Raw genomic sequence first — 24,170 nt, 5'->3', positions numbered from 1 at the left:
TCATGGAAATAGAAGTGATTTAACTCACTCCATGCTGAAAACGGGCAGCAACAGAATACATTACTTCAATTTAAGAAACGGAAAAGGAATAAGGTGAAGTCTGGAAAACCTCTCTTTCAATTCCATTCCCAGGCAACAGCAAAAAAAAAAACAGATTAGGAATTTTCCACAACCAGCACACTGACTCAGAAATGATCTTCTCTTTAAATCAGTCCAAATCTGATTTAACTTTCCCCCCCTCCCCAAATCAGAGAGATAAACTGGAATTGTTCTCCAGCAGTTCCCCATCATTTGAAAAGAACTACATCAAACAAATGCATGAGATGTATTGTAAAGAACATCAATAAGAGGATTTCATTAAATATAACAATACAGTTTGATCAGACACCTATACATACGGACAAATAAAACCGGGACACTAGACTGCAATTAAATTGAATATGCAGAGAAACATAACTGTGCCCGGCACTTCCCCCAGCAGAATCATGCCATGTTAACAGAATGTGACATCTGAGACTGGACCATCTCAGATCTACCGCAACAAAAGGCCTTCAGTGCATGCTTGTACACAAAGTGAAATGCCATCGCACCAGTTCTTTCCAAATTGCTCTGCTGGCTTTCAAAAAGTTTCTCAAAACAACAGGAACGTCGATGACTGGAAACAATATGCAGCCTATCTAAATTTCCAATTCTCCTTCTCAGCATCATAGTAGCCCCTCCAAATGCTGTAAGGAAAGTAAATTAATACAAAACACTTAAACACACCGTCAAACGTGTGAAAATCAACACATTGGGAACCTAGACAATTTTTCTCATTCAGTGAAGCAGTAATTTTAACATCTGCGGCGGAAAAAAGATCTTTGTATATCTGTATGCACATGCAATTAGCAAGATGGTTACAATTAGCACTATGGGAATTATCTGTGTTACTTTGATCATTCTCAAAGCTTTACTTGGTGATAAGGAAAAAAAAAAGGAACAGTTATGTTTTCAAAGCCTGGTTTACAGCCATAAAATACAGTCCCAGGCAAACACTGTTTTAAAGTGTCAAGGACTCCTTTGACAACATTCTGCTGACCTCCAATATTTCCGGGGTATTAAATCGAATGCCAGTGAGAAAGCAACACTGAATGTACATAATCTAATGACAGCCCATTAGGTTTAATTTTCTTGTTTAAAACTCGTGTTTAGTTGGATTTAACAACCCAATATCCCCAAACTAGTTAATTGCGAATGAGCCAAGAGGCATGAACAAAAGGGATGCAGGCGCAACACACTGCATGAAACACAATCAAAGGCATACAGATTTCTTTTTTTATATAATCAGCTTCTACTTGACATTACCAGATTATTATTTTCTCTCTATTCAGTATTCAAATATTCATGTTTTAAGGGTAAGATGCTAGATATGGAAATGGTCTGCTCTGCAATCAGGCATGTGATAAGCATGTTGCAAAAAATAAAAGCATGGCAAGGCTGACAAAATGGCATGCGAAAATAATCTCAGGATGGAAGCCTCTCAGTCAGGAAAGAGGAAATTGGGATTTTATTACCAAATAAATGGATTCAAGAATAGTTGCTCATTGAATGTAAATACATGCCAGGAGAAACCACAACAAAGAAGAAAAAGCACACAGGTGATTAGGATTTAAGATAGAGAATTAACAAGACAGTCGCTTTCCATGAGTGCTGCAGGAATTATAATTACACTGCATCAGTCGCTGCCCTCAATTTCCTTAATAAAATCCCCAGAGGGCCTCACATATTTATTTATTCCTGTCATTGATATATTACCATCCATTGACTTTTTGTATACATCCTCTCTTATGACTCTTAATGGGAGCTAGATACAGCATCTTAATAAAGTTCTTCTGAATACACATCCGAGTAATCACCTCATTGAAAACTTATAAGACGAGGACTCCTTGTTGCTGCTAGGAAATTGAGATCATGCACCCGGTCATATAAAAAGCTTTTACTCCAGATTATAGAATGATGATACTAAAGCACTGCTTTAAAGTCTATGTAGATTTTGCATTTGAAAACCATTAATGTGTTATGACATCCATTTTGTGCGGTGCCAAATGTATCACAAACATTGTGTGCTGGAGGCAGCCATGATCCCGCTTTACCAGATAGAGTTCGTATTTATCCCAGCTCAAAAAGACAGTTGGTAATATCGGACAATCCACGCAATACCAGGAAGGACATTTGTGAAGAACTTAACACAGTCACAGACTTGAGGTCAACAAACGAATCATTTGAGAATAAAAACATGAACATTATGTAGTGAAAGAAAAGCTTTGGTATCTAAGTCAAGGTAACATTAAAACAAAAACTAAAAATAATATACATTCTACTTTTCTAATATTACATAAAAAAGCTTTCTCAGTTTTCATTCCACCTGATTATGCTCTAGGGGGAACTCTGTTGTTAAAACAACATTTTTATCTGGTAAGAAAGTTAAAAAAATCATGACAATTCATAATGTAGTATGCATCACATAATTTTGAACTCTTCTTACAAATAAGCAACTCAATTTGACTGGGAAGGCAACTGAAGGGTTGCATGCATGTGATTTTTCAAACGTGCCAAGCAAAATAAATGGCTGTAATACCTAAGCAAGTGCAATAAATTAGGTTAGCATAACAAACACAGTGTGGACTCAGCATACAAATCTGACTCTGTAATACAACACTCTGTTGTATTTGCATCGCTGCCTGTCATTTTGCATCACATGATTGACAGCACACAAAAACAACAACAAAACAACGACCTTCCTCTCTGACATTGTCTCATTGCTTCTGCCTGTCAGAAGTCTGTGGTAAGATCATTGTCCGGTGATTCAGCATTGTCCTTTCTGCTGTAAGTCCTCAGCATGGGGTTTGAAGTGACTTGCACTAACCCAGAAGGAAAAGGCCCTGTTATGAAATGCGAGGTTGTTCAGACGTGCAGAATGGATTTGGTACTGTGTGTTTGGGATTTCTGCACCGCTCGCCGTTATTCAAAAATTGCAGCAAGGTCCATTTCCCTTGCTTTGTAATAAAAGTAGTCACGGACGCTCTGTGCGGGGAGAGGAAAGCCGAGACGACTTCCAGAAAAGTAGATTTATTTTACATTTAACTCTGGCATGAAGAATAGATTTGACTGCTATTAATAAAGGGTTGAAGGAGGCGCACGGAAGTGGAACAGCAGTACAATAACCCTGTTTTAACAGAGATATCAGGTGTTTGTAACAGAAGCGCAGCCCCTTGACATTCAATCTATGCATGCACAGTAAGTAGCTCTTAGATACAGTTCGGCACCATGGACAGCTACTAACACACACAAAAGGTATGGGAAATAAATGCCCTGTCATCACTGTGTTTCTCTGCTGAAGAGGCAGAGCTGGAAAGTTAAGTAGCATGAAAACCAAGCTCATCAGAACTTCAGGCAGGCAGGCCACATATCCACAGGCTCAGAGGTCAGAAACTGGGACAGCTTGCATAAGCCCTTCATTCCCAGCAGCACCTGCCTGCGCTCCCCGGAGGTACAACTGCATTAGCTGGCTACTGGCACTTCGCTGGCACTGAAATACGTGCGGTGCAAATTTGTATGGAAGGGAGGAGGTTGATCTCCTGATTGTTACAGCCAAAGGTATTTAAGATTATGAGCAAAAAAGGGCTTTCCAGTATTAATTCCTGCGTTTAGGGAGAATCCTTGCAATCATCACTCCCATGCAGAAATCTAATGATTATAAGGGCTTTAAAAGTATGGTTTTAGTCACTTGCAACAGACTTGCATTATAAACACTGGGCACTGGACAAATCAGCTCCATGTCTGTAGAATACAAAGCCACTACACCTCGCAGCTCTTCTATAGGAATCAAACTTGAAACAAAAAGCTGCTAAATGGTTCCAACCAAACATGAATGCCCTTTTTTTTTCTTTTCTTTTTTTTTTCCTCAAAAACTATTTGACAAACCACCCCCCGGAGTGCACTTGTCTCAAAGCATCTCCTTGAAAATGTTGCAAAGTGCATTTAAGAAGCAATAACAATTTATTAGCCAGAACCTCTCTGTGGTATTATAAGTAATAAGGTGGAGAGCTTTAAAGCAAGCTCTCAAACGTCTTCTTAAAATATGCAGACTCCTCTGAAACTGCATTGGGTAGAAATGTGGACATGAGCCTCTCATACTGGAAATGGCTCCCTCTTGAATAAGAAGGCAATTCATCAAATTTGAAGTTAGGAGGATTGGGTTCGAAACCAGCTCGGATTAATAAAACAGACCAAAACCAAACATCCAATAAAGAAAAACACTGAATTATTCTCCACCCCTTTCCCTCTGGCTGTTAGCCAGTTTTTAAAAAACCTTCCCGCATTTCAGGATATTTCAGAAGCAGTTCTCAGATCAAATATAACATGAGTAAGTCACATAGGCAGGGAAACTTGAAGTCATTGCTGTCGACAGAGAGGACCAGCAGATTTCAAAATAATTTAAACCAAAAAAAGGAATACCAGATTAAACTTAACTCAATAGGAGCTGTAAACCAACACAGCACACAGACAGAAGCTGGCTTGGTTTTCTCTAAATCAAACTAACCTTAAGAGGTCAGAGTCGGAAGATTACAAAAAAAGAGTTCAGTCCCAGTGCAAATCAAGGGAGAAAATACTCCATGCACCAAACAAAATGTTTTTTTTTAGGCAGGGATAAACACATCAGCAGGGTACCTCACGTTATTTACTCATGTATTATCTAGGCTTTTAATTAGGGGCCCGTTCATTTTCTTCCATTGAATGTTCATAATCAAGGGTATGGATTCTTTCCACTCTCGCTCGCTTCTGTTGCTCTTTAGCATCATGCAGTGCGGCTCGGCACATTACAGCAGAGCAGGGTCGGAGCGCAGAGGACTGGAAACATTACACCCCATGACTCATCAGAATTACTGTAAAGAAAGGCGCCAATGTCCTCACACTTCAACCAACAGCTGGGGCTTAGCAGCATACTATGAACTAGATCAGCAAAAATTAATACTTAAACATCTGAAAGGAATCGAAAACACTACAGGGTTGCAGGAAAAAGAAACAAAAAAATAAAAATATAAAAATATATGGGATGCAGCCAATCACATGACTTCATTTCAAATTCTAATTTCCCGTAATAACAGCAATGTCTTCCACTCTCACATCTGTGCTGTATGCATTATTCCCCTCTCCCAAAAAAGGTGATGAATCCCCAGCAGTGCCACCTTCACATATTATCTTAAATGGCTGTTGGGAAACCACAGCAACAACTAAAGGCATCGTTTAGTGTCAAGCCTCCCTAGATACCCACTAAACCCTCTTCTACATACATGCACATTAACACACATTTAAATCACAGCCACATCATAAGATCTCAATGGCTTACTTATTAATAGCTAATGAACTATGGCGAAGTACAGCACATGCTTTATTGAGCATCGGTTTCTGCTGCATAGGTGTTGTACATCAGTGCATAAACACTTTTAAACACCATTAATAGCAATGGTATATATTGTAAAGGGATATATGTTTACTTTATTGGTGGGTGGTCTGCATAAGCATATTATTATGCAGATGAAGTAATTACAATGCAGGAATACCCCCGTTAGTAATGTTGGCGATAAATGTCTTGGACAAACCGCTCCACGTTTTCTGTAAGTCCCAGCATGGAAGAACCCACCTGCTCTCCGCCATGCACACACTGCAGCAGCACACATTGTCCCCCATGCTCTAGTTCACAAGTACACAGGTTTCCAGGCTTAAAGGCTTAAAGAGTTGTTTTGTTTTTATTGTCACTTCAACTTCAGTATTTTGTGTCACCAAATGTTCGCAAATGCCTCGAATTGTGAAAAGCAGGAGTGTACTGGTTGTCTGTACTGTAACTGCTGACTCACAATCAGAATAGATTTATGCAGACACTGTGTCTCATCAAAGCCTGGAAAGTCCCAAGCCATCAATGTCTGATGATCTAGCAGGAGGGAGTGACCTGGATACCATTGTCTTGGATAACGAGGGACTACTTATAATATGGTAAATAATAGTAATGGATATGTTCTTTATCCATCGCAATCTTTTCAACCATGGCTTTCAATATGTGAAAGTGCTAGCCCAGCCCTTAGCTAACCTGTTACTTAAATGTGAAAGGGATTTTAAAAATATGTAGTGTAGGGTGTACAGAAATCTGAACAGTCTTAATACATCTGAACCTGCGATTTCACTAGGGTATTCAACATAAAGTAAATGGGTCCATCTGTGAAGGAATATGCACAAATTCAGGATCTTGTGGACCTTGGGATGATTTAATACAAATGTAATAGACTGTGTTTTGGGTATGTTTACAGTATGAAGACGCATCTTTGATGGCATATGCTGCAGCTTTCTAAATGTAATCATGGATAATTGTATCCACTCATAAGTAAGAGATGGCCACAGACGCAATTTCTCTTATAACCTTACTTTAGTAAGTGGTGGGTAAATCACGCTTATAATATGAGACACAGATCTTGACAATACACCTCTACTGGTCACCAAGATAAGACACTGTAATCATTATAACCCTAAAAAGAATTATATATATTGTGGCTACCTTCACTTCCAAGCTAAGTAAATATACAGGCAACAAACCTTGTCAAAATAACACCAAACTTCAGTTTTCCATCACATACCTTAGTTTCATTTTAATTTGTGGAGTATGTTTATAGATTTTCTGTATATTTCACAGAAGTAGGCCATTTTTTTTTTGTTTAACTGTCATACACTTCCTCTGGATCCCCAAAGTATAATAACATTACTTATGTTACAGGATAGCTGACACCCAGGGCAACCTTTGCAACACTGGCATTATTACTGAAACCGGTCACTAACTTTTGACTGACATTTGCTGTCAAATTTGCTTACTGCTATGCAAGAAAAAGTTCTGCAGGTCTAGACTTCCCCAATGTCTTTCTCACCTGCCCATCACAGTCCATTTCTAGTGGTCCCAGAGCAGAATTAAATTCAGCTAGCCAACACATTTTTGTGATACACCATTGCCCTTGAACAATATACAGCTTTAAAGTAAGGAGAGCTATCAAGCCGGTGAATGTGCAGGCTTCGACATCAGGAGGTTTTCAGCAGGGAAAGAAAAGCCATTTTGTTTCAGAAATAACAGAGTAATAAAGGTCCCTTTGAGTGCATCGTACAGACATTACATTCCCAAAAGTCACGGGACAGCATCTAAAAGTGCTCTGCCAATACATCTGGAAATGGGTGTTTTATAGCTGTTCAATTTTACCACTGGAGAAGTTGAATTTGCTGAATTTAGTTAAATGTACAAGTGACCCTTGAGAGGTTCCTCCTAATTTGATAGTGGGGCAGGAGATTAAACTCATACCAGACCAAGCAAGCTTCAAGACTTAATAGATATAAAATAATGCAACTCTAAAATACACTGATGCCCTTTCACATAAATCTGACACTAGCAAGGCACCTGAAATGTCTTCTACCTATGCTTACTATTACAATAGATACCAAAAAGAGATTGATTATGCATTAGGAAGGAAATCCCAGTGCTTCATGGAAATTGACAACAATGCCATGGGAATGTCGTAAGGGAAATAGGTACACACATAGCATTGTTACATCCTTACAGGAAGCCTTTCTTCTTTGGAAAGTGGATCATTTGAAGTGTAATGCCAATCAATGAGACAATCAAATACACAGAAAACAACTGTCACTAGATATTTCTCCGGAGAATTTCATAGTCCTGCTTTCAACATCTAGTGAATCAATCTAATTACGGCCCTGATTTGAGTGCGCCAGTGGATCGGTCAAGTTAAGACTGGACAGCAATTCAGGGAAACCCACGTTAATGTTCTTTACTCTTTTTGTTGATAGACAGTCGGTATGTCATATGTCACCAAATTGAATAATCACTGTATTAGGAGGGAATCGAGCCTGATGCCACTCTCAGCCACCAATACAGAAGAGTTATTAAAACATATCAAAGTAGTTTCATTCTCATGAAGAACTTAAGATTTATGCACAATTCACATGGGGATGCACAGAAGCATACTGGTGCCACAAATTGCATACATCAATACAAATTATAATAATAATGCTCAAGAATAACATTATAAAACAGTGACAAAAAATTAAATACAAAGCTACAATACTTCAGTTCTCAGTTCTTTTATCTTATGTTATAGGCAGGAATATTGTCAGAACTCTTAAACATGCATGGAAGAAAGAGCATTGCAATACTTAAAGATATGATGGAACGGGGAGCAATATAATGGATCATAAATTCCTGTATGTTGAATCATTTCATATTTCCAGTACATCTTTTCACTCCCAGTAGCTTTGCCTACAAATGCTTTCGTCAGAACATAAACGGCTATAAATAAAACCCTCGCCAAGATAAATGCTATAATTCATTTACAAGATTAATATGTAGCAAAATGGCCCTGTTACACAGCAGCGCACCCAAGCACAGTTAAGAGGGAAGGAAAATGAAAATGCTAAACGTAAATGAAACCTGACCTTGTCAACAGCTGTGCTTAGTGACTTGTGAGATGATTATCTATAACCCAGGACTCTTCGAGGCACCAGACAACAGATACAGCTGTAGTTGTTGACGTTATGCATTTTGTCTCGTTTTCAATCAAATCAAAACGCACCAGCCACTCCGCTATGAGTGAACACACACTGCAATACACTGTCTTCGAGATTTTAGCTCGCTATGCATTAACGTCTGGACTTCTGCTTCGAAATTGCATTTCTCAGGGACAATTTGTAGCCTTTCCATCCCTACAAATGGTATAGAGGGAATATGAAAAAATATATATTTATTGAGCTAAACTTCCTGAAAATGTTAGATTTAAATTGTTATTTTTCAGTTATCCAAAAGACATTTCTGGTACCATGCAATAAAGAATGGCTGGATACTAATAACATCACTACATTCTTCTGCATGACTTTGAGGGAAGCTTTTTTTCACCTGTAACAAAAGCTTGAATCTCGTAACTTCTGCCACCATTACTTGCCCTCCATCACCACTAGTCATCAAATCATTATTTTCTTTTGGCTTTAATGTGCTTAATAGATTTAAAAAGGGTTATTTTGCAGTTGTTTTGATAAAAGCTATATTTCAAATCTTTCAAACCCAGTTAATGTACAGTATGATGCTCCTTAAAATTGTTCCCATCTGAAGGGCCTCTGCCATAGCTCTCTTCCCGGTGTGTGGTAGTCATTAACAACCCACGTCCAGGTCCAGAAGTAATTAGGGGCTACATTATAAAGGGCTGAATAAGCTCTATCCACAAAGCACAAAGAATGGAGAAAAATTTTACTAATATATATATATATATATATATATATATATATATATATATATATATATATATATATAAAAATATAAAGAAACACAACGCTTACAAGAAAGGGATTGCAAAACAGTCCTCATAATGTGTTTCTTTCTTCCAGACTATGCAATGCAGAGTAACGTTATTAAAATCCCTAGAATTAAAAGCCCATCAGAAGGGATAAAGTCACGCCACCTTACAGTCCCAAGATGCCTGAAGCTGGTTTGGGTCGTTCTCCAGAATAAGTATCACCGTTAAGAAATATGTCTGTTCCAAGTGCAAGTCCAAGATTACTAAGTCTAGCAGTATAACAAACCACTGATTGATATAGGCACTGAATGGAAGTGAAAATTCTGAGTAATAATTTTCTTTGGTTCTGACAAGAGAAGACTAGTTTCCAATCGTGGTCATAAATCAACTGAACCAAAAAAAACTCACCATTGTCTTATTCATATTAACATTATGTATTATTATATATTTAGCTTTATCATGAGTTCTACTTTTAATGAAAAATGTATGTAAAAACAAAAGTCTACCAGTTAGTCATCATGACTTGCACAAGTCATCACATAAACTCTTCTGGTGGTGCATTACAAAAACACAAAACAAATCTCTCAATCTGTCCAATCTATGTTTGAGAAGTCGGCAAGGTACTTGTGTACTTCTAAACTGTGAAAACTAAGAGAGAGATTGAGTTGTTTCGGGGGGAGGGGGTGCTCTGTTTGACAACCTAGACAAGTCGGTTTAACCTCTTGTTTGACAATGGGGAAATCAATTTATCTGTGAAACAGTCGACAAAACTGAGTGACAGAATTTGCAAATATACAAAGCTGCTACAAACGCAATGAACAGCACTGGATTCTTTTCACATCTTACAAACAAATAAATGAGGAACCCACCAACTGTCATTTGTGTTCAGCGAGCGCACCAGTGTAAGGAAGAGATTTCCACACAGACACAGAGCAAAAGCAAGATAAAAGAAACCGACAAGAACTGCGTGCCAGTGACATTCATATTTCATACTGAGTTATAAATATCGTCGCACGTTGGGCTGCAGATAACAAACAAAAACAATAAAATAGGTCAGCAACATGAAATTGGGGCCGTGTTCAATACCTCAATACCTTAATCCAGGTGTGTTATCTTGTGAAAATAGGCCACCGGTGCCTAAATTCACGGTATGAGGATTAAACTACTTATAGATATGCAATAAAAGAAAAAACAACAAGAACAACAACAAAACATGAAAACACCTCTGAAGATAAGACTACTGGGAATTCACACATCCATTTGAGATTCCCACAATAAACATGACCTTGGCAGTGCCACAGTGTCGCACTTGTGCTAAGGAATGCAAAACCGATTCAGTAGAGATTAGACATGTGAAGAGTGACCTGGTGTGCCTACAAGGTGCACTTCAGTGGTTCAAACGGCAGCACGGGCATCTCCACCGAGACCCTCAAATTAGCTTCAATTTGTGCGGCCTCATGAAAATGGGGACTGTGAAGTCTTAACTGGTACTAGTCACACTACAAGCATACCTGGGCACTCTCCAGACCTGGCTGCCAGTTGAGGGGAAAGTGGGTGTACAATGCATGTGTGATTTCGAAGGCCACCCTACCTTGTAACCCCAGCAATATTCTTGTATGAACAGTGATCGTGCTGGAGGGTGTTGGGGCAGGTGCAGTGCATGTGTGGGTTCAGGTGTGAGAAGAAAGGTTTTGGTGACCTGGGGATGTGTGGAATTTGGCATCATATGGTCCTGATAAAAGCCCCCCAGGAATGAGTAAAATGCAGAAATCAAACCCCATGTTTGTAAATTACAATCTCAATAAGGAAGGAGGTAGGTAGACACACTGTTGTGACAGGATAAGAGCTCTTTCTCCAGGAAACAGACTTGGAATATGTCACTTGCCACACACCCCTCCATAGGTCACCAGCTTGAATTTGGCACAGGAGTGGGAAGAAAAAAAAAAGCCATGTTCCAAGGCTCATTTATTTCAGACATATGGCTACTGTCAATGAGATCACTCTGCTCTGGTCTGCTTCCTATGCCATGATCAGATTGGATGCCAGATACTAACTGCCTCAGCTATACTTAATGCCAAAATCACAAAACTGATCTCTCGACTCATTTTAATATTAGATTGCAAAATCCTACCCCTGCACCTGTCATTTGTGTATTGTTGTTAATCTGTTCAGCAATGATAGAGGAAACTGTCTATTAAATATATCAGGGCAATGCAGTAATACATTTACCTCCCATTTCATGTTTTCAATGCTTTAAAAAGAATGCACACATACATACATACATACATACATACATACATACATGCGTGTGTGCTTATGAGATAACACTCACAATATGCTGCTAGCTTTAACGCTTAGGAACCTCGGCCTTAAGGGTATATTGCACATACAATATTTCCATAATGTCTGCGAGATTAAACAGGTCTTCTTTGCTCAGCAATCCATTTGAGGGTAATCCTGCCTCCAACTAAGTCTAATATTCAGGGGAAAAATGGTTCATTGGAAGGGATTAGTATAAACTGTTGCCTTCCACTTCATTATAACTTGACTGTCTATTTATTTGGTCAAGTCCACGACAACTGAAATCACAAAGACCAAGGTTTCGTTTCTCTGTATTGCACGACCCCAGCTCCAATGCATTTTGCATATGTCCAAATTGCAAAACACTTAACTTGAAAGGCTAATGAGATCCAAATACAATTGACCAGCAATTCAAATTTAGGATGTTTTTTTCCAGAACTACAAATCCCCAATACTACTTTACTTTTCCCTAAGTAAAATTAAATGGTAAAATTATTTTTGGACTGTTTTCAATGTTGAATTGCTGCCCAGGAGAGGTTTAAGGGTAATCCTTTTGTGTCAGTATTATTACTATCAAATAATATTAACATTAACAACAACAACTACAATAATAATGATGACATGAGTTTGGCTAATTATCCAAGGGCAAAAGTATACAAACTATAAAAAATGAATCTAAACAAATGATATATTGTAACATTAGATAGTCAAATAAGTGCAGAACTTAAGCGAGTAATTTACATTGTGCAGGACAAAAATACTAGAAAAATTATATATATTTTACACACATAGTATACAGTGAGGGAAAAAAGTATTTGATCCCCTGCTGATTTTGTATGTTTGCCCACTGACAAAGAAATGATCAGTCTAACCTTGGAATGGTAGGTGTATTTTAACAGTGAGAGACAGAATAACAACAAAAAAATCCAGAAAAATGCATTTCAAAAAAGTTATACATTGATTTGCATGTTAATGAGGGAAATAAGTATTTAACCCCTTCGACTTAGTACTTGGTGGCAAAACCCTTGTTGGCAATCACAGAGCTCAGACGTTTCTTGTAGTTGGCCACCAGGTTTGCACACATCTCAGGAGGGATTTTGTCCCACTCCTCTTTGCAGATCCTCACCAAGTCATTAAGGTTTCGAGGCTGACGTTTGGCAACTCGAACCTTCAGCTCCCTCCACAGATTTTCTATGGGATTAAGGTCTGGAGACTGGCTAGGCCACTCCAGGACCTTAATGTGCTTCTTCTTGAGCCACTCCTTTGTTGCCTTGGCTGTGTGTTTTGGGTCATTGTCATGCTGGAATACCCATCCACGACCCATTTTCAATGCCCTGGCTGAGGGAAGGAGGTTCTCACCCGAGATTTGATGGTACATGGCCCCGTCCATCGTCCCTTTGATGCGGTGCAGTTGTCCTGTCCTCTTAGCAGAAAAACACCCCCAAAGCATCATGTTTCCACCTCCATGTTTGACGGTGGGGATGGTGTTCTTGGGGTCATTCCTCCTCCTCCAAACACGGCGAGTTGAGTTGATGCCAAAGAGCTCGATTTTGGTCTCATCTGACCACAACACTTTCACCCAGTTCTCCTCTGAATCATTCAGATGTTCATTGGCAAACTTCAGACGGGCCTGTACATGTGCTTTCTTGAGCAGGGGGACCTTGTGGGCGCTGCAGGATTTCAGTCCTTCACGGCGTAGTGTGTTACCAATTGTTTTCTTGGTGACTATGGTCCCAGCTGCCTTGAGATCATTAACAAGATCCTCCCATGTAGTTCTGGGATGATTCCTCACCATTCTCATGATCATTGAAACTCCACAAGGTGAGATCTTGCATGGAGCCCCAGACCGAGGGAGGCTGACAGTTATTTTGTGTTTCTTCCATTTGCGAATAACAACCAACTGTTGTCACCTTCTCACCAAGCTGCTTGGCGATGGTCTTGTAGCCCATTCCAGCCTTATGTAGGTCTACAATCTTGTCCCCGACATCCTTGGACAGCTCTTTGGTCTTGGCCATGGTGGAGAGTTTGGAATCTGATTGATTGATTGCTTCTGTGGACAGGTGTCTTTTATACAGGTAACGAGCTGAGATTAGGAGCTCCTAATCTCAGCTCATTACCTGTATAAAAGACACCTGGGAGCCAGAAATCTTGCTGATTGATAGGGGAACAAATACTTATTTCCCTCAATAACATGCAAATCAATATATAACTTTTTTGAAATGCGTTTTTCTGGATTTTTCTGTTGTTATTCTGTCTCTCACTGTTAAAATACACCTACCATTAAAATTATAGACTGATCATTTCTTTGTCAGTGGGCAAATGTACAAAATCAGCAGGAGATCAAATACTTTTTTCCCTTACAGTATATCACAAGAATACATTAAAAAAGTAAACACAGAGCAAAGCACTGGTCAGTAGGATTAGATGAAAGCATCTACCAATAGAGTAACATCTGAAAGTAATTCAAACAGCATCATAAAGTTCTATCAAAAGCATTAACCTTCCTATGTCCACGTGTAATCAGACAGGCTGGAGAAGTGGCTGTTCTGAGATTAAGACAATATTTTGAGGTCAGATAATAAAAGGATATTAATTGGACATGTTGAAAATGTTGGAAAAACTTTCCTACCCCCTATATGTAAATAATAATGGGAGAGAGCCTTTAAAATCATGCACACACAAGGACAATGACCAATGATATATCAGTATAAAAAGTGTATTACACCTGTGATAGTGGCCTTCTGGACCACCATTTTGATGAGGAGATCTCATTACAATGAATCATTTAAAAATAAATAAAGCTTGCTTATTTAAATGCTTCTAACAAGTGATAAGATCCAACCTCTCAAGAGAATTAAACGTTCTTTTTTTAAACTGTAATAACCCTGCAAAAGTAATAATAAATACCATGTCTTGAAATGAATTAATAGTAATATAAGGAATGTAAATTAATCAAAATATATAGTGCATTAGGGAAATTACTGTAATTTGTCTTAGAAGTCGGGACTATTACTTGCAAAAGGTAACATACATAAAATTAGTGGATCCACCACAGTTTTAAAGGAAGACATTTTAAGGCAAATGGGAGCCCGTCTCACATTAATATGCAGTTTATAAATTAGCCCATTAGTCACTTTGCTGGAAGACACAGAAAGGCTTTTCTGCATGCTAGACGACCATGATAATACTTCTCTCCCCATAGAAGGGCTCGGAAAGAAAATCCCAAATATGGAGCTTTAATAAAGTTCTCAGAGTGTAATCAGCTCATGATTCATCAGACCAGGCCACCTTCTTCCATTGCTCCGTGGTCCAATTCTGATGCGCACGTGCCCATTGTAGGTGCTGACTGGTCTTCCACTACGCATCCCCATACGCAACAATCTGCGATGCACTGTGTGTTCTGACACCTTTCTATCAGAACCAGCATTAACTTTTCCAGCATTTTGAGCTACAGTAGCTCCTCTGTTGGATCAGACCACACGGGCCAGCCTTCGCTCCCCACGTGCATCAATGAGCCTTGGCCGCCCATGACCCTGTCGCTGGTTCACCGCTTTTCCTTCCTTGGACCACTTACTGACCAGGTACTGACCACTGCAGACTGGGAACACCCCACAAGAGCTGCAGTTTTGGAGATGCTCTGACCCAGTCATCTAGCCATCACAATTTGGCCCTTGTCAAAATCACTCAGATCCTTACGCTTGCCCATTTTTCCTTTGAGGACAAAATGTTCACTTGCTGCCTAATATATCCCACCCACTGACAGGTGCCATGACAACGAGATTATCAGTGTCATTCACTTCACCTGTCAGTGGACATAATGTTATGGCTGATCGGTGTATGTATCTGTATAAATAAAGCCAATTTCTATGATTTCAGTCAGGTTCAGGTCTGGAGAACCTTTGTATTCAGTTGCCTGGCCATGGAAAATATACAGACTTTCTAATAAGAATGGGTTCTCATTCTCAGGGTCACAGTAAACTGGCAAACGTGTAATGGTAATCATCTGTAAAAACTTTAGATTAAGCTACCAAGGTCATGTGAAAGTCCTCGGCTGTGGGGGAAAAACTAACAAGCACCCAAACGTTTAGTCAAAACATTTTCAAAATAAAAACCTGGAATGCACTCTGCTGAGAACAAGAATGCATTGCTCAGATTGCTGTACAAGTTGATTTAGCCACACCAAATTGGACATTTATATTTGATGAAAACTGAGAAACAATGAGATTGGGCTATGATTCTGTAAATGGAGTTTACTGGGTAGCCCGCTCCACTGTCACCAATACTTTATCTTGAAGAGTGGATGTCAAATCCCCCGAGGTTACCAGTTCTGTCAAAGTATTGACTTGCTTGATAGACACGACAGGGTGTTATGCCATCTTAGTGACTACTTATAAGCAATGATTAACAAGTCCACGAGTGCTAAATATTCAGATGACTTCCAAAAAATGGGTGATGCGTAAAAAGGTTTACTTACTCACGGTTTTAAACACAAGAAAGCCCTGCCAATGAGAGCTGCATTACAGCAATGTGTTACAATATAAACATCTAAAACAACACCCTTGTGGCCTATGAAACCAATAGTGTGCCTTATATACAACACCTTCTCACCCAGAATGTGCTATTGCAGATCAACTGAACTGTGCACAAGTATAGTAAGTGCAATTATCATTTTTTATTTGTCTTCTTTTTCTTATCATTATTAGTGTCCTGGTTGCATCATTAAACTAACCTCAATTTCCAATTCTTCCACCCTGTTACCAGACATATCCTGATAACATAATGCCATAGATACAGAATTACCATAGGCATCTAAAAACAATGCATTTAGAAAATGTTGTGTTCAATGCATTTGCACCAGATAATGGGAAACTGGAATTTCTTCTTGTTATCATCATTATGATCATGGGGTTGTGCTATGGTCATGTACGAGTCTGGCTCAATTGTAGATAGATCAACTGAAAGGCACAGAATACTCTACGCCTGTCACTAAAAACACCAATTTAATTTGAACTATATGGGTCTTAAGCTGGCATTGATTGTGTTCCAACACACAGCTGTTCCTGCAAGTACAATCTAAACATGAGACATTTCTCTGCAATACTCATCTCTTGGGTAAAAAGAAAAAAGTGTGGATGGGTAGATATATCCCCAATGGATTACAGTTTCTCATTTGCAGCTAGAACAATCTAGATAAACTAAGTTAATTATACAGCCCTGCTCTTCTTCACAACTCTAAACTTCAGATATATTATACAGCAACACTACGCCTGCAAATTGTGACTGGATTCACCAAGGAATTGTTCCATGTTTAGAAGCTATTAATGCAAGAAAGTGTGAAAAATGCATTGTTATGATTTCAAGTTTATCTAGCAACAAAAGAAAATAAGGACACTGTATGAATACGTTCTTGAACACATTTCAAAGGCAGCATCATAGGCACAGACACTTTGAAAGAGAAATGAAAGGGTCTGTTCCGTTTGCATTTAATATGGGAAAGTGAAGGAGAATGGGACCGGTTTTTGTTTCTTTAGCAAGGACACTCTTTCATCTCTCTGAGAATCTCCAGATACAAAGACTGACTTTTTTTTTCCTGTGCCATGTCTTCACACTTCTGGTATCTAGAAAATCCACATACATTGTACTATTGGTATACAAATGGCATTCTGAAGATGACAGCATACATAAAACATGTACATAAATCGTATCCTGTGAAATGCATTATTCACAAAATGGCAGACCTGTATTTCCAACTAATCTAGAGTAATGACTCTGTATGTGCTTTCAGATGCTATCTGTGCTGTAAGATCTGCACAGCACCAGGCGGAGTAAATAAATCACAGACATACAGAGATTGGAGTGTGTGCGCATCGGGACCCAATTTTGGAAAGGACGTGTGTTTATTCTGGAACCATACCTAGCAAAATGTGTTGCGTACAGTTTTTCTGGGGGTGCTCTTTGCTTTCAGCCAGGAGATAATCCACTTATGTTTTTGCAGATTAAATCAGCAAACACATTCCTTCAGCACAGTCCAGAAGCTTTTAGAGTGGCTCCCCAGTTGCACAATCCTCTACTGAACAATGATCTCCATAAAACTTTTCACAGACTAAAGACCACTCCACAATAGTTAAGAGAGGCCTTAATTGAACAACTGATAGTTGCTTTCTTTTGGATTTCAGTGCTGCTCTTGATGTCATGAACACCATCCATCCACTGAACATCAGGAGCAAGTTTTAAGTGTTTTAAGCACTGCTAGTTTTAATCCTTTTTATTAAACAGGAAGCAGATTGATTTCAAGTATCTGCCCTTGCATCTGGCTCTATACCACTCTTTTCAGCCCCTTCGGCTCTATGCAGGGACTGTTATTATTAAGCATTTGTTTGACAGTAGCAAGATGGATACCAGAAATGATTTAAACCTGAAATGACAAACTAAGGCCTTGCCTGTGGTTTACTTGCCCTCTTGCTTTTAGTGCCCAGTGCATTGAAGACTGAGACAAAGGAACTATATAAGATATTACTTTATTTATGTACAGCAACAAGAGCTTCTGCCATAGAGTTCAGAGGGAACAGTATAGGAAAACATTTGAGTGATACACTCTCTAGACACCATACAACTTTGCCAGCAGAAATCCCAGGCACATAATTCACTTCCAGTACACTCCCAGCCTTTCAGCTGTGATTAAGTTACTTAATAAGACTTACCCCTGGCTTTTGTATTACTATTTTACATCATGGGGGTCTCTCACAGTGACCTTTTCATTTAGATAATAAGCAGTATACATATTGTACTAAATAACTATTGAACACATGTCTCCTGCTCTTTTCCTATCAGAAGTGAGTTACTCAACAGCAGTGAAAAAAGTGATCATAGAAATGCACGCAAACACAGAAGATGTTTTTACAGGGACGACCACACTGGCAAGGCTTTGCATAAAGGATTTAAAAATTCAAGATGGAAAAAAGAGGAATTAACCCTAATCTCTGGGCTAAACCCAGATACAGGTCAAGAAATCACTGGCCTCATATTTGTTTTTAAATCACAGAAAACTCATTTTCCAATGCATAGCTCAACCCTCTCTTCTCCAAACCCCAAAGGTCACTGCAGTTAATGCAAAGATGCCCCCAGTTAGTCCCACTTGTTTAAATCAAACCTCTTTCAGATGCAAAGATGGCCACAAACGAGGGGGGCCTGCTTCCACCTGTACAAAAGTAGATGCTTAATCCAAAACTCCACCATTACTGATAATGCAGTTCTGACATGCAAAGGCCGACACCCTGGAGACTATATTACCGAACAAGCAAAACTACCACTTCTGATTACTAATGATCTGATAGCACTTTGTTGCACTGCTAGACTGGGCATATTGATTGAGCACATGAAGCTCAGCCAATGCATACAGTATTCTATTTGTTTTTATCCTTTCTCTATATATAGGATTATATTGACAAGATTCTTTATTTTTCTGGGTTTAAAATGTGAATACTGTAAGTCATTGGTTATTCTAAATTCATTTCAGTCAATACCATTCCTGAGCACCAAACCTTTCTTATTAGACTGGATCCTGCCTATACCTGCTCGTTAGAAAAGACTACAGTATCACCTCTTCAATCTGAGCTTGCTGAAAGGTACTCACATTCCCTGGTGAAAACAGCCCCTTTTCCCCTAGCTGCTCATCATTAAAATTCCCTGATCTCACCATTCATCCTCACTAGTAACCATCCAACTTGGGAAAACCTTGACAAGCCGCATTTAGATTAATCTGTATTATCAGGGCAAAGAACAAAGCAGTCACCCAATCCTTCTACACTACACTAGCTCAATTAAACCTGAAAAGTGTCTGATGACATAAAGTAATGAGATTAAATAGGCCTACTCCCCAGCTCTTTCAGCAAGATGCTTCAGTACCAATCGTTAAGACTGTACTTATGCGTGGTACAGATGACTCAGGAAGTGCAAATAAATAAAGTGTAGATATACAATTATAAACAACCATTTTTTTTTCCTCAGAAGATGGGATGGCATATGGCTCACCAGCCCTGTCTGCTTGTACTTTGACGTAATCACAGCATTACCAATTCAGTAGGCACAGACTTTTTTTTTTTTTTTTTTTTTTTTGGTACGTGCACTATTTACTTTCATTTGGATTAAAGTGGAAAGGCAACCAAATCCCTAATCCGAAACTGTTAGCGTGATTCCTTGTAGCAGACCTAGTCCGTCAAGAGGAAAGTCACAGAATAGACTGAAACACAGACCACAAGATTTGTTTAATAGAAAAACTGATGGCTTTGATTATAATTTAAAGATAACAGTGGGACATACATTAAACGAAGCTGAACAACTTCTATATAATCCCATGTGTTCAAAAAAGAATACAGATTACAGGCATTACACATCCTTTAGCCTGAAGTATCGCATAAAACACGTCGTGAAAAAGAAAATCTTTGCTCAGCACAACATAAAGTGTTATTAAACCACCAAATTACCACCGCTATAGATCCATATTCAATGTTCAGGATGGACAACATTTTGAATGCAAAAAGGAGTATGCATTATTATTATTATTATTATTATTATTATTATTATTATTATTATTTACAAAGAGGTAAAATGTAACATATACGGTGGATATTGCGGAGATTGAGGAATATCATACAGACTAATTCAGCTCAATTTATACATATTTTACATAATATGTAAAACCTTTATTAAAAGCCTCACTGAATAGACATAGCACATTTGCATGGGAGGGTATTTCCATATAAAGAAAATCTGAAATATGATGAATTGTAATTTACGGGAAAACACTGTTTAGCTGCCAAGATACGGGCATAATAAACACAGGGACAGAGAGAAAACGCACACAGACAACACGACACATATAGGCTGTATTAAAAATCCACTGAACAAAAACAATCCCCCTGCAAACTAAATATTTAAATATCAGTAACAACATCAGGGGACACTAAAAAGCTACATCATACTATACATGATATACACATTTTCAAACATATTTTCTATTTAGTTCAATGGGTGCACGCATCGGACAATAATGAATAGAGCTACAGCACCTAAGCGAGAAAGTGTAGTTTCAATAGTTAACGTGTGTTTGACATACTCGTTCTTCACTTCACACCAATTCTAGCGTGACTGACAATACATTGACAGCCAAGGTTTCCTTTGATGCTAAATAATGCGTTGTTTCAGCTGAAGGCATGGCCATTTATTCATTTGACAGGCTCCAATGCCAACGTAAAATGCATGACTTTTCATTTCATATTGCATACTTTGCTTAGTGACCTTGACTCTTCCCTGAACAGAAAGAGATGGTGTAACAGTTAAATGCAATACACCGTCCATCACAAATGGCACTTAAGTCGCAATAAAAGTTTACAGGGTCCTCAACATATTAAAAACTGCAACACATGAGATGGCAAACAAAACCAGAATAAAAAGCGGTTCTGTCCAGTAGGGAGCAAATCTATTGACTGTAAATGTGTGCAACTATTTAGGAAGTGTTTGAGCTTGACTTGAGTGCCCCTTACCTGCCTACATTCAATTGTCAACTTCAGACTGTGAACTCTGCGGGTCTTACCTGATATGCAGACGATGAAATTGGCTTGAAGAATAAAAAATATTTCCCAAATAATTTCCATCCTTTGCTTTTCATTCCAAGTACATCACGCACGGAAAGGGGGATCAATAGCACACTTTGGGTTCTCCCAGCAAACCGCCCGCTTTACTTCTTCCCGAAGGTATTTTCCAGACCAAAGACAACATATCATATCAGGCGGAGTTCATAGACATCAAGCAATCCAAGTGACCGGACTCCGGAGCAGAGCACTGTGCCAATATCCTTAGCGCAATCTGAAACGATTCAGGGATTATTACTCCGTTTTTCCCACCAAAAGAAACCCCGTCCCTCTAATGCTTGCTCCGTGAATGAGTGATCCTTCCTTCAGACCGTCATATACGCTGGTGTCATCTGTCCTGAAACGAAAGAATGAAACAATACAGCAGGTTTTACGCACTAAAGTTCACGCACAGCCTGGACACTGGGTCGGTTCCCCGCACACAGCAGTCTGACAGCCAGCTCACACGGGCTGGAGACGGAGTGTTACCCTGCAAGGGGGCGTGCTTGGCTCACATACAGCCCATTTACCTGGCTGTGTGGGTTTGCATGCACAGCTGTGCGCCCGGCTCCATGTATGACACACATATACACACACACACACACAGAGACATACGACTTAGTTCGGGGAGTCTTTGTATGTAAAATATATTAAACATTAGTCTTACTATAAGTAGTGTATGTAATTTGATACATATAGACAGATATAAATTGTCACTTTTGCGCATTAAGTGGGAAGCGCTTATGTTCCATGTTGCGTAATGGATTATGAAATTATCATCAGGAAAAGATACTGCACTTCGCAAATAAAACGATTATATAGTTTATATAATGTTTATATAGCCAACAATGTGTCGAGCTCTACATTGTCCTTGATAATAGAAATAGCAATGGTTACAAGAAGCAAGACAAGGAAGAAGTGAAGATGTGCTTATACTTGAACACTGCCATTATCTGACGAATTATGTGACAAACCGTCAAAGAATAATTGTTCCCAGAACTAAAAACATTTCTGGAATAACGTTTTCGAATCAAAAAATGTAACTTAAGAAAACCTCATTTGAATAATATCCCATGTAAGATCATTGTAGATACTATTGCATAGTATGTGTATCATCATACACAGAGGCAGCACTTATGACTGAAGGCATACATAAACACATGCAATGTGTTGTACCTGACACAATCACCCGTGCCGGCCGCACGAAGTTTGCACTTGTATACCGAGTGTCCCTGTGCTGTGCTGTGCTGTGCTGTGCTGTGCTGTGCTGTGCTGTGCTGTGCTGTGCTATAGCAGTGCTAACCGGGTCCGGTCCATGCTGTTCATTTATACCAGGCTGATGGCAGTATACACTGCACTACTGCAGGTCTCTGACCCCTCTAATCTTCAAGGCGGCGCATCTCCGCAGTTTACCGCCGGTGCCCGGTGCTACAGTAAAGCCAATGGAGCGACACACGCACTTTCCTCTACCCCCCTCGCCCCCGCAGCCCTGTGCATCGCATTTACCGTGGGAAAAGATTACAACAAAATCAATCAATCGTCGCGGAAAAGAAGGGAACTACGATGGTCGGTTAATGAGTAACTGCTACGCAAAAGCAAAGGGAGAAACAGAGCGAGTGTGGGGTTTAACGTAGCGAGTGTGCGACGCCAGTCCCCGGCTTTGCGGCATCTGCTGCCGTGGACGCGGCGGACCGTGAGCGCCCAGCTGCCGGGGATTAGCAGCTCCCGTCCACGATGCGCAGGCAGTATTTCTACCTAATAATAATCCACTACCACTCACAACCCCCCCAAACTCATCAGTGGAGCAAATGCTAAAGAACAGGTCTCCTTTCTCCCTGAGGCACAAACAATCATTCCCAGTTCATTATGGGACGCCCTCCTTTCTCTTTCAACCTGTGACTAACATATGCTCAGCACACTTTTGCTTTCTTTCTCAGTGTGCGTGCTTTCTATCCTTTTCCCCCACTTGCCCTTTTAACCCCAGTTGAGACTCACCGCGGCACACTATAACCCCTCTGGAGTGACACTGGGCTCCCAGTGCCGAGCAGCGTGTGCGGGGAGGCGCTGAAGGACAGGCGCTCCACACCGACGCTGAGACCCCGGCGTCAAAAGAAACTCTTCCACTCAGATGCAGTCAGTGCAGCTGCTTTAATTGAGGGTTCAATTTAGGATGCAAGACTGCAAAGCGTGGTTTGCACTGGAATACACACATTTTAAAGAAAAAGTACCAACAATAACGAGATTGTTTTTTTTTTTTTTAAAGGGAAAATGACACAAATCCCAGGGCAGGTAGTTTGCTGTAGTTTGATTCTGGGTCCCAGTGTGGCCTTGAGATGGATTCCATTGAAAGTAAAAACCTTTACGTTATGTATGAACCTGCACCCATATTTTACATTGTTTTTCACAGCAGATAAATTGTTAAATCAAAAATAAATGCCACCTCAAGGTTGGGAAATGTCTGTAAATAGCATATCGTTAAACTAATCCCTTAAAAAACAAGTACGCATCAATACTTACATACCCGTTTCTCCTTTGTTGTCACATCCCTTGCACAGTTTGGCTAATTACTTTGTTCTGGAAGCACAATTAATTCAGTGAATTATTATACATAGCACAACTTTTGCTTTGACCTGCACTGTCTGCTCTGAAAGAAACATTAGTAACTACCTGTGCTCCGCCACTCACAGTAAATGAAGTCTGCAACAAGTGACGTTACATTACTTATTATACACACTAGTTAGCTTCAATGTATCACGACAATGTAATTATCTGCAATGACAGTTTCCCTTTGCACGACTATCGCTATAACAATAACAATAATAACAATATAGCCTAATAATAAAACCTCAGAGTACTTCTCCAGACA

The 24,170-nt window shown here is 39.4% G+C and overlaps 1 protein-coding gene across 3 annotated transcripts in view; it reads right to left on the bottom strand.

The window, feature by feature from the left end:
• The window catches only part of ca10a (carbonic anhydrase Xa), a 200,908-nt gene extending 177,507 nt beyond the window's left edge, over window positions 1–23,401 (bottom strand). The window contains exons 1-2 of one of the 3 annotated variants that reach the window (XM_066704769.1): window positions 23,300–23,401; window positions 21,268–21,662 (exon numbers count right to left, since the gene is read on the bottom strand). In XM_066704769.1, the coding sequence (XP_066560866.1) occupies window positions 21,268–21,328 (61 nt within the window). In that variant the 5' untranslated portion in view covers window positions 21,329–21,662; window positions 23,300–23,401. Of the gene's footprint in view, window positions 1–21,267; window positions 21,798–23,299 lie in introns of those variants that run through there. The other 2 variants (XM_066704768.1, XM_066704770.1) reach the window with 2 other exon arrangements.
• Window positions 23,402–24,170: the final 769 nt, after the last annotated feature.

This window comes from Amia ocellicauda, chromosome 5 (genome assembly GCF_036373705.1).
Source record: "Amia ocellicauda isolate fAmiCal2 chromosome 5, fAmiCal2.hap1, whole genome shotgun sequence".
Classification (NCBI taxonomy): Eukaryota; Metazoa; Chordata; class Actinopteri; order Amiiformes; family Amiidae; genus Amia; species Amia ocellicauda.
This window is presented reverse-complemented; position numbering and strand designations above follow the sequence as displayed.